The following is a 12,173-nucleotide window of genomic DNA, read 5'->3' on the forward strand; positions in this document are numbered from 1 at the left end:
TCTTTTTTGACTAACAGAATATCACACCAGTCACCACTGAAAGTTTAATGATTAGATAGAATCACAGGATTTTTTAGGTTGGAAAAGACCTTTAAGGTCATCAAAGCCCAACCATTAACCCAGCACTGCCAAGGCCACCACTAAACAAGGCCCCCAAGTGCCACATCTACACATCTTTCAAATACCCCCAGGGATGGTGACACTACCACTTCCCTGGGCAGATCTCAGCATCCTTTAATAATCTTATTTTCCTGCATTGACTATTGAAAAGCTATTAAGGAAAACATGCTGAATCACTGGATGGTCAAGGAAAATTGAACAAATAGCAAATATACATTACAGAGCTCCTTTCCTGCTACAAAAGTAACATAGGCTCCTTATAAACAGCTGCAGCAGCCACTGCTGTGACAAAGTGTTTCCTCAAAGTACATCAGATGGACTGAAGAACAGGTCCTGAGATTAAAGGAGTGGCTCATATAATAAAATTCTTATCAGGCATCTTCAGGCTAATGGAGATTCATCAGATCCAGTTAAATGGAACAAGCATTACAGCTACTGCAAATATACCTATGCAGAACAGACCTCTTGATACCAGGGGTCAAGAACAGGGGAAATAACCCAAGAGTGCTCTTTTTATCTTTTTGAACACTCAAACTTTATCTTCACAAGCTCCTCTAAAAAGGAATGTATTCAGAGTCTTAAGGGTTTTTCCTCAAGCTTGTATCAGTATAAGTAGGGTTTAACAGCCTAAATAAGCAAGCCAAATAATTTACCCTGAGCCACAAAAGGCATGAGGGAAGCAGCTCCAAGCCATTTCATTTCTAATACTAAATTCTTAAGTACCAGAGTAATTATAAGAGCTCTGTTTAACTTCAAATTAACACTGATCCTAGGCAGAAGGTGCATCTTCCAGCGAGATCTGTAAACACAGGGAGGAACGTGTTTGTCAAGGTTTCTCCTTCCTCCCCCACAATACCAAAGTGTGTCTGAAGAGATTCAGCCTCTCTCACCTAACTGTTTTGATGAGACAGGTTTGCTCCCTGCATCTGACTTTGCCATAGAAGTTCACCTTTGCAGTTCACACTTACTACTTTTAGCCCTCAGTAAAGGCATAACTGAATTTCTCTGGTTATTGGTCAAAAAAGCATCATTCATTACTCAAACTCACATGCACACAAAAAGCCCCCAAGCAATTTCCTTGATTAACAGGTTTTCTACATGTCTCTCTAGAAAAGCAGATAGTGGTACAGATGCTTGCATAAAAGGAGATGATGCCTAAAGGGTAGTTCTTTAATTAATGTTCCCAGACCATCTGATTTTTGGAAGAGAAAGCCTTATCTGAAGAGTATTTAACCGCAGTAGACAAATAAGAACACTGCCCATCAGCAATTCTTTGCAGAGGTCAGACATTCCCAACAAGTCAACAGGGCTGCACAAATTCAAAGATGTTGGCTGGTGATGCTGGTAGCTGTTTGTAAGGGAACACAGTGGCATCACAAATTTCAAACCCAAAAGAGCAGGAGGTTTCCATCTCAGGAAGCACATTCTCTCCAGCATGTTTTTGAGCACAATGGACAGATAAGTCTCCTACAGATTCATGGGAAGGAGCAAAGCAACCACTGCATGCCTGCAGCAGACAAAGTCAAATGGAAAGTTACTTCACACATGAAGATGCCAGCTTGCTTTGTCAAGGCAGGGCTGGGTTGGGCATGGCCAAGACCTCTGCTGAAATCTGCCAAGCCAGGTGACTTACCTGGAAAGTGGAACTGCTGTGCCAGATGACAGCGGGCAGGCCCTTTGCAGTGACTTTGTATCTAAGCCAGTTTCCTGTCCCCCTCTTCCACCCTCCCAGAGCAAACAAGTGGTAACAAGTACACTGCCACAAGCTTACCCCAGAGCCAACCCTGCTGCACACAGGAGGAGAAAAACACACGTTCAGGAATTGGGGGTGAAAGACCCTCTAAGAATTTGTACAGAGGAAACATTTGCTGTGGCAAGCTTGCTCTTGAAATGGTACTTCACAGGTCAGCTCTGAGTCCCCCTGCCTTCACTGAGTGCAAGAAGAATGAAGGATGCTTAGACACAGGGAGGGAACAATGACACGCTCTAGAACCTTCAAGTTGTTCACTGGAAGCCTCTCTTTCTAGATTTTAGGGGAGGTTTTTTGTTTGCTTGTTGTCTTGTTTGGGTTTTGTTGTTTATTTCTGTTGTTGCTGTTGTTTTGGTTTTTAATACCCACTTTAGAGTCCAAGCTGGAACGCAGACCCTACTTTTAACTTTCAGGCTTACTCATCCACATTAAAGGAAAGCAAAACCTGACTCTAGAACTAATTAATCAGCTTACAAACAGACTCTGGCAATTACTTTGATTAATTTATCTTACAGTAGCAACAGAAGATACATGCAACCTGATCCCCAAAGCAGCACAGCACTCAGGATTGACAGGGAGTTAAGCTTTCTACAGACATTCACTTCACCCCTCCAGGACTAGATATGGTCTTTTCTCTGGAGGAGCTGCTATATTCCCTTTCCTCTTCTCTAACACATGGATTTTTACTGATCTGTGCCTCTTTGGAAGTTGAGTGGTGCTTGCAAAAATACATCTTTGAATTGAAGCATCTTTGTGTCTCAACAGATTCACAAGGCAAAACCTACTGGAGGACTCACTGCAAAGTTCACTCCAAAAAGGGAAAACCTTCAGCATTAAGGAACTCTTCCTAGGAATCCTATATGCAAATCTAAACTGAAGTGCAGCAAACCAACACATCTCTATAACAGAATCAGAAAACTGACTACAGAAACATTTAACCAAGACAAGCACTTAGTCTTCTGCCAAATTACAGGCCAAGAAAGCCTTTCTAAATTCACCTGACAAGCCTTCAAGCTTTCAGCTGCAATACAACTTTGCAGTACGTTTCTCTGGCAGCCTAAATTAAAGGGAAGTTCACTTTCCATCAGCAGTTTTTCATAGAGCTATACTGTAATCTGACACTTATATACACTCCCACAGTTCATAGAAATGGTTAATTTGAGGAGATGGCACACTGGGCCTCCAGAAAACACTCTATATCCTGTTGGCCTCAAGTTCAGGGGAAAAAAAAAAGGAATGCAAGTAAAGAGATTTGTTAGAGCTTGTTAAACAAAAAAACATAACAAAGACCTAACACAAGCCTGAGATGACTGTTGTCTAATCAGGTGTATTCAAAAGAAATCTGGGGGTTAAAGCTACAGATTTGCAAGAGGATTCAGCAAATTCTAAGAAATAAACAAAGTTACAATACTATTATTTATTACTAAGCTAATTTAAAAATGAAATCCAGCACTTGAATGCATACAGATGATTTACAGAATAGACTGTTTCTTCATGTTCAGTCCTTCCTACAACATCTCATGAGTTGATTTGCCTTCTGTAGCAAGAACATGAATATTCTAATATTTGCTGTACTACATAAATTATTCCCAAGCTGGAAACCATTTAAATTAATTAACATCACATAGTATATTTTAAACAAAGCATTCAAGAGGATTCTTCCCATCTGTTACTGTGTAGGATATCTAAACTTATTCAAGATTTGGGCTTACTCTGCTCTCTCAATGAGATCTCATTTTGAATACCACACCCAGCTTTAGGAAGTGCCATTCAAGAAGGCTGTGGACAAACTCAACTCAAGGGTTGCAGCAACATTAATCAGAGATATAAAAAAAGCATAGCCAACAGAAAAAGGCTAAAGGAGCTGTTAAACAAGACAAGCTTAACTCTAACAGAAGAAGAGTTCAGGTAGCAGTTAAACTAAAAACTCATCATTACTGACACAGAATCTGATGATGATTTGGGACATATATAACCTCTTCACTATCTTCCTGTTCAAACACTTACCTTCCCCCTACATTTACCCCAACTGAAATGAAAGTCCATCAATAACCACAATGCAAGTCTGAGGTTCATTTTTCTCTTGTAGCCAGAAGCATTGGTTATTTTAAGACATATTTGTAAACCATTTAGAAAGAGTAGGTTCAAGCTGGAATCCTGCTTTAGCAGCATTTTGGCAATCAGCACCTTGATATGATTTTGAAGTATTTATAAAATAATCTTGCTTTCACTTCAGATCAATAACCCTGCCTAGACAGGTAGTATTAGCATTCACAGACTGAAAATGCAAGGTAGCCTCCACTACTTGAGGAGAACCAGAGAAGGGATCATATCATGATTTAGAACAACTCAAACAAAAACATGAAGTACGCTTTCCTTATGGTGAGCAAGAATGTTTAATTGCTCACATGATCATGGAAATTATTGCATAGTGTGATCACAAGCAGACTGAGGAGAATTTGAAGTGCAACTCTACAGATTATCTTCCTTTTTCTAAAAAACTAAAGGGCCTAGCATGATTTTAGAGATAATTATCAAGAGTCATTGTAATTACACCCTTTCATTACAACTGTCCATTCTTTTCCTGTACAGCAATGATCTTTCACAGCTCCTAACCCAATGCTCACTGTTTGGATTTGTACACGCCCTTTACTTTGACAACAGCTTTGCCTACAGCTGATCTGGAGGGATGGCTGCTTGCAGCAGGATGCAACTTCCCCCCCTCCCCAATTTGCACACATACAGCACAGAATAAGTACAAATAACAAGCTCTACATAAATACTCACCAGCTTTTGTATCATTATCCCAATCCCATGCTTCTAATATTAATGTGAATGATCTCTGAAAAAAAAAAACAAGACACCAATTAGACAATAATAAAAAACTGTTATAACCAGACAAACCAATTTGAAATAAGCAGATATTACTGCTACAAGAAAGCCAGCCAAAAGCAGTAGCAAATTTCACTTCTCTGTTGTCATGTGAAAGCCCTTGAAAGCATCTTCTCAAAAGCATGAAATACAACAGCATTAAAAACTGTGGGACAAGCCATGCTACCAGCAAAACAAAAACATTCCATGCACACACACACATACATTGAGGACTGAATTATTATTACTCTCCTTCCACTGCATCTAATTCTCAGCTTTGCTTAGCCACAGAAATCCTTTTCAGAAGCAGCCCTAAAAGGTTTAAATGAAATGAGGTTCTGAACCTTGGGAAACAGCTGGGATATTTAAGACTTAAACAACTGAACCACCTCCCCTAAAATGAAATGACAGCCATCCTTTAAAAAGCACATGAAAGATAAGTCTGTACCAGACTTCTGATTTACAGAAAAACATATCTAAAGAAGAAATACACAGTTCACCCTGCATCTATGAAAAGTTTAGACTGCTTTCTCATGAAAGGGTAGTATAAAAAACAGATCTATAAAAGACACAGCAGAAACAATTATTACAGTAAGCACACCTGGCACTGTACTTTTCCCCGAGGAAAGAAAAACCCCATCATTTCAGATAGTTCCTAAATGATTTAGAAAAAACATAAAGCCTTTACTTCACTACACCAAGGCTTCAGGCATTTTCCTTGGTTTATGATCAAATATGTAGGACATACGTTAATATTCAAACACTAAACTTATTTAGAAAAAAGTTATGCATACAGTTAATTTTTAACTGCTTTGAGATGAACAAGAATAGCTGTCAAACCATTCAATTTTGATAGTTTCCAAGTGCCACAAGTAACACTGAGATCCTCACATAGATTCAAAATCAAGGAAAAACCAACAAGACCAGAATGGAGTTATTGCACCACTACCCTAAAATCCTCCTCTACACATTTTCCTGCAGACCCAAGCTCTGATGTGTGCACAGTTCACAGCCTAATGATCTATAAATCCACATGGGTATGGGGACATTCAGCCAAGAAATTGCAAGGACCCTCTTTGGAAGAGGATTATGTAAGAATTCAGGCATCTTTCACAGGGTCATTAGGACTAATTTACTGTTACATCAAGAGATGTTTGTTTTTATATTGAGATAGCTCCTTATGTACCTTTCACACCCCTCAACGCCACAGCAGGGAGGGTTGACCATAACACTGAAACCTCGCCATTTTAGAACAGCATCGACAATAGGATCAGTGCAGCACTCTGTTTGAGGTCTTCCATGACTACAGCAGAATCATCCTACTCAGAAATGCACTTGAGTGCTTATTTTCCTACTGCTCAGTTATACTAACATACAAACCACAATTCAGCCTTGGAAAATAAGTCTTTCTACTCTGTTTTCAGCTTCAGACATGTACTAGGGAAGATGATTTTACATCACTGAAACAGAAACAGGTTTAGGGGTGACTATTTAGATTAGACTAAAGAAAGGAAGGGAAAAGGGAGCTCGTCAGTGACCATACTGGACAGACATACTTGAGTTTGTACTGCTCTTGGAAATGGACAACTGAGAGAGACAGTTGAGAAAGCAAAGGGCTCTACCTCTGAGGCATGACAGCACAGCTCAATTTCACCCAATTATTAAAGACAAACATCAGCAGAGCATTTTAGTAGCTTCACCCTCCAACTCCCTGCACTCCCCAGTCTCAGCACTTAGGGAAGCAGATAGGAAGAGGGGTTGCAGGTAGTGTTTTCAAAGTACAGTAGAATCCTACCTGCTACCTGAAAAAAACCCCATACATTGAATAGCTAAATATAGAATATTCAGCTATTATATATATATAATACTGCCCTAGCATCATCTTATGGCAACAGCATGTCTCCTTATTTTGTATCAAAATTATGAACTAATGCAGGCAGAATTCTGCCAATCAATGCAAAGTCCGAAGTTATCCACATCTTCCACTTTTAACTACTTACCTTCTAACGCATCCCTTAGTTTTCCTGTGTTCCATTGGTTTGGATTAGAAGTATAGACCAGTGTTCAAGTGCTTCCAGATGTCCATTTACTTATGTAAGGGCTGGTCTTTCCTACTGCAAATTGGCTGCTGCATCTTAGTGCCCACAAAAAGCAGCAAAAAATTTAAGAAGGGAACAGACCAGTCATCTATGCTTTCCCATCCTACCATTTGAAAGCAGATTTGTATCCGTGCTCAGGATGCTAAGGAATTTTCATGGGTAAAGAGTTGCATGCAATGCACTGTTCCAGCATGATCATGCTGGACAGTGTGAATGAGGACAAATAAGCATTCTATCCATTTTAAGATGCTTAAAACAAGAAATCACACAGCCCTGGTGGCAAACCTCGTGGTTTAAGTTGGCACAGTCTCTGGAGCAGAAAATATTACTTTACAATCCTATAAAAACTTAATAGCACATTATGAGCAGCTATGACTCCGGTGCAGAGCTGCTCCTCCAAAGCTGGAGGAGCCCACACAGTCGTGCTGCCTCCTCGTGGCTTTGCAAGCCCCAGGTCCCACAGGCCTGGTCTCCAGAATTTGCTTTGGCCATCCTCCCACTAGTCAAGAACCACAGCCCACCTGTAATGAGTTTCAAGAACCCACACAGCAAAGACAAGGCAAAGACTTTTAAATCCTTTCACTTCCCTGTGTCTACTTTTATGGGTGACGAGGCTGGCACTTGGCTGTTCACACATGAACAGGCATTTGGAGTGTAACCTTTCAGGAAGGCTTTCAGTCACACTTGCAGGAGATTAGAGATGTTAATCAAATGGCATTACACAGTATTGATAGACAAATGTGTATTTACTGGACCGTCAGCTTCAGCTGGGACAGTTCTCAGTTGTGCAACTTCTGCTCTCTGATGTGTTACACAGTCACCCTTTAAAAGCCCCGAACAGACACAGCAAGAATGCAACTGTAAAACTTATTTTTATGGCTACTTTACCTCTAGAGAAGATAGTTAAAATTACCAAACCAACCTGTCACCCTTCCTCAGCTCCAGCTGGCCAGTAACTTGGAAGAGGAATTCCTCCCTGTGGTAGTGCAATGGATCATCACGTTCCAATTACTACACCTCAAAATAGAAAACTGGTCCTTAGCCCACTCGTTCAAAAAAAACCCCAGTCTTACCCACTGCCACACGTACCAAGTCTTGCACTAGATCTGATTACATGTCTTTGAATTTTGCACTTCATTGTAAAACAACAGCTGAAAACTTACAAAAAAAGCATCTGTGTTACTAAATACGTTCATAATCTGCGGCACTGAGAGCTTCCCAGTTAGGGCTCAATTATCAGAAATATGTTTTACTACCAAAATGATTTATTAGTGGAAATTTTAACATCCATGCACTCACCCTGAGGGTAACCTTACCTAATAACCAGAGTAAGCACTGAAGTTTAATAACACTAATGGATATAAATTTTAAAGGATATTTTCAGCTTCACACTGGCCACACTCATTTTATAAAAACTACCATCAGCTGACATTAGTCACATCTGCACTTTTGTACAGAAAGTCTTAACACAGATTAACCAACACATCTACTCACACCAGCTGTAAGTAACTCCTCTATAGCAGACATTGACACCAGACATCTTTTTTAAATTGTGCTTATAGAAAACTGTAAAAGAGCTTGCATTAATTTAGATCTTGTCCAGAACCTAAGGACTACCTATACAGCAAATATTTAACCACCTCACATCATCCAGCAGTGTCTTGGCTTTTTGAGGTATCTTTAATATGAACAGACTTGCTTGAAAGTTATTTAAGAATATGTTCTCTACAGAGACTCTTGATGTAAGTGTGCTCAAGTTCATGCATAAATCTAACAAAAAACAGTACACAAGTATCCTAAAAATGTCCCAAAATCATGAGCCTGATGCATAATACACACACACACCACCACACCTGCTGCTTTAACTTGCACAGAACTCTTGCTGTGGGGTAATAGAACAGCAGGTTATGCATATTCCAGTCTGCTCTGATCTCTACAAAAAGCTTTGTGAAGTATTATCTGTTGTTCATTTCAACCAGTACTAGCAAAATACTTAGAGAATATTGTTAAAGTGACCATGGCACAGATTTGAGGGGGAGGGGAGAGGGGTATGGAACATACAGCGCTGGAAACACACCTGATTCTACTGACTGATGATTAGGTGTATTTTTTGAAAGAATTAAACACACATCATCATTCATGCTCATCAACTCAAAACTCAAGATGTTAAAGGCTACGAGTCAGAAGAGCATCAGTGCACTTCTGCAGAAGAGCACAGCTTATGCAAGAGCCACTTTGTAGGAGTTAACTAAACAGATATGCCAAGTAGCTTGGAAAGATACAAATTAAGTCTGTTGATCCTGGTGATGCTGCCTCAGTTGTGTTTTTTTTTCCCCTCAGGATTGCTGTTGACACAAGCAACTTCAAAGCATTATTCCTCTGTTTACACTAAACAAAACACTCCCCATACTATCCCAGAGACCTCCTTTCTGGGGAGGGGGGAAACAAGACCTGTAATATTGGTTTGGCACTATCTTTTCATGAACTGTTACTATCACCTTGGTATCTGCAAATCAACATTCAAAAGGTAGGGGTTTTTTTTCTGGCAAACCAGTCATGTCAGAATTTTCATCCCAAGAGAGATGATCAATCTGATGACAGCATTTTCAGTCAGGTATAGAACTTAGAGTCTCCAACCCACAGTCTGAAAAATGCCAAAGGTGAATGAAGCATGAGCTGAAATCAATACTTGAAGTTTTCTGCATCAATAACATTCTACTGTGACTTTTATGCTAACAGACAAAAAGTTATTAATTTCACATGAACAAAAGGACTGATCAGATTGTCTACACAGAGAAATGTTTTAAGAATCAGCTATGAAGCAGAAAAAAGTGTTGCTCCTAAACAAATCCCAAGCCCACCTTATCTTCCTGTTCTACAGTCACACAGTAAATGCAGGGTCTCATTTCCATTAAATACTGTTTCTTTTCAAATCTCAATCATGCACAGGAAACATTTGTACTCAAACATTTCAACTGTCCAAACACTGGATAGCATATCACTAGTCTTAATGCAGGTTAACTTTTGTAACTTCTGGAACAAGCTGCCACCAATATTTCTTGCAGCCAAGTCCATTAAGTCTTGATCAGCACAGTCAGTGTTCACACTTGCTTTCCTAAGATATTTTGAGTCAAGTGAGGCAAGCACAGGTCTGGGGGCTTGCCCCCCTCTTCTTTTGTTTCAGCACCTCTCCCCCTCCCCCAGGCAGCCTGCTCGCCGTGGAAAAAGCTGACTTCAAGGCAAGCATATTCCATTTCCTTCCCCAGGAACTCTGCAGCAAGTTCATACAACTTCCTCATGAATAACTCAGAGGTGGAAAGTTAATAAGGAAAAAATGAAGAAAGATTCTGAGGAGATCTAGGACTCACAGTCAATACAAGTTTAAGGTCTGCAGGTTTATCTTTTAGAAACAGACATTAAGTCATAATAGGGACCTCTACTGAAGGAGCAAATCATCCTCATTTGGTGGGAACATGGGGGTTGGGGGCAGGGACAGGATAGAGGGCTTTTTCTGAAACTTGAAAGATATTTCAGCCACTTGCATGCAAGAAGCTTGTTTGCTGAATTCAGAGACCATCCACCATGCAAAATCATAAAGGTGACCATCCTCTACATCTTCATTTAATGAGTGAGCATAGTGAGTTCTAAACAAAAGCCCTCCCCTCTTTGCAAACTTGGGTCAAACAACCCCCCCCCCCCCATTTTATTAGGCGTGGAAGGCTGGGTTAGAGTCCTGCAAGCATCAGCAGCAGATAGCAGTTGAGCAAGTTCAAGTTTTCTATTTGAGAGCAATTACTGCAGTTATACTCCTCTTGGCCCAGTCACAAAAGCAAGATGATGTTTACAAACTCTGGAGCCCGGCTGTTGTGTGAGGGGAACTCTATGTCAATTAGCCCCACCTGACAATCTTTAGGAAGTCTGCAAAACCAGGGAGGGGTGAGAGGGGCTATTTTTTGCCATGGTTAATAGACTGATATCTCCTCCTACATGAGTCTGAGCACTCACTCCACTCCTCCACCAAACTAAGCAAAACCCAGGCTGGAGGGGTGTGTACGTGTGTGTGCATATGGGGGTGGCAGAGGGAAATCTAGACTATTAAGATCATTTTATAGCAAAAAGAGCACAAATAAAAACAACAGGTGAATAAGAGTCTGTCCTAGATTTAATAGACCAAATTTAACACCCAGGTTTAACACCCAGGTAGAGACTCACTTCAGGTAAAGAAAATTACCCAGCAACTAGGTGGAAGAATTCTATCAACAACCAGCTGCATGCACCTGAAAGATAAAACAACTTGAAGGAGGAACTCAAAGGGGTATTACAACACCTATTTGGCAGTGCCTAGTGTTTTACAAAACAGCAGCAGTGTGCTTCTCTCCAGGGTGATCAAACCACCAGGATCCTGACATACCTTACCAGAGAACACATTTATACTAAGATCTTCAGGTGAAAGTCTGAAGAGACTCTGATCCTCCTGCAGTGGCAGAATGCAGCAGGAGTTTCTCGAAAGTGTTCTCTATATACCATGGGACAGCAAACATTTCATCTGTGGAGCTCTTAAAACCATCTCAAGTCACATACTAGCTTTAGTTAACACCTGTAGGAAACAGAGACCCATTTTCACAAAAGCCCAAAATGCCATGCCAGACTGGAGCTCCTCAAGGCAGGATGTTAATACAGTGACCTTAGACCACATAAAAGCAACGTGAGAGCCCTCAGGAGATCTATCTACATATGAGAGGCTAAACCATGGGAATAAAGACTCCACAACTTTCTTGTAACTTAGCACCCTAGACAGAAACTCAAAGCACATCTCAGCCAAGTTAACCTTGCGGCAAATGGCAAGTCAGAGATGGCATATTTGGTTCAGCACTGGCCCTGACCTCTGAAAGCACCTGTCAGGCAGCTGCTGCAGCCAGGAGCATCCTTGAGGAAAAAGAAAACAGGCACCCCAGGAACAGTTTTCACAGCACCAGAAACAAGTAATCAGCTTCTCATTAAAAAAACCTGCAGGAGATGTGACCAGGCAGCAGTCACGTGAGGATTTCATCTGAAGAAGAGCTCATCTGCTGACTTCTCTCAGCTCCTAGAAGAGCCCCTCCCTGTTTTAAAGCAGTGCCTTTCACCATTACACACATAGCAGTAATGCTAGTCCAAGGGAACAGCAGCAATGCTTGCCTCTGCTTTTTATAGCTGTCTGCTATTCATCCCCACCCTATCTATCCCCCTTCTCCTGATTCCAGCATGTACACATCTCTGCTGTGTTCAGGGAGATTAAATTCCAAGTATGAAGCCCAAGCTGCCAACTGTGGCCACTTAAATTTCAACAAACA

General features: G+C 40.7%; 1 protein-coding gene across 1 annotated transcript in view; it reads right to left on the reverse strand.

Annotated features, from left to right (window-relative positions):
- Positions 1 to 12,173, reverse strand: part of JAG2 (jagged canonical Notch ligand 2) — a 69,080-nt gene that overhangs the window by 38,397 nt on the left and 18,510 nt on the right. Inside the window, exon 3 of the mRNA XM_041397344.1 lies at positions 4,658 to 4,712. Coding sequence (XP_041253278.1) covers positions 4,658 to 4,712 — 55 coding nt within the window. The remainder of the gene's footprint in view (positions 1 to 4,657; positions 4,713 to 12,173) is intronic.

This window comes from Onychostruthus taczanowskii, unplaced genomic scaffold, assembly GCF_017590055.1.
Source record: "Onychostruthus taczanowskii isolate IOZ18803 unplaced genomic scaffold, ASM1759005v1 scaffold1, whole genome shotgun sequence".
NCBI lineage: Eukaryota > Metazoa > Chordata > Aves > Passeriformes > Passeridae > Onychostruthus > Onychostruthus taczanowskii.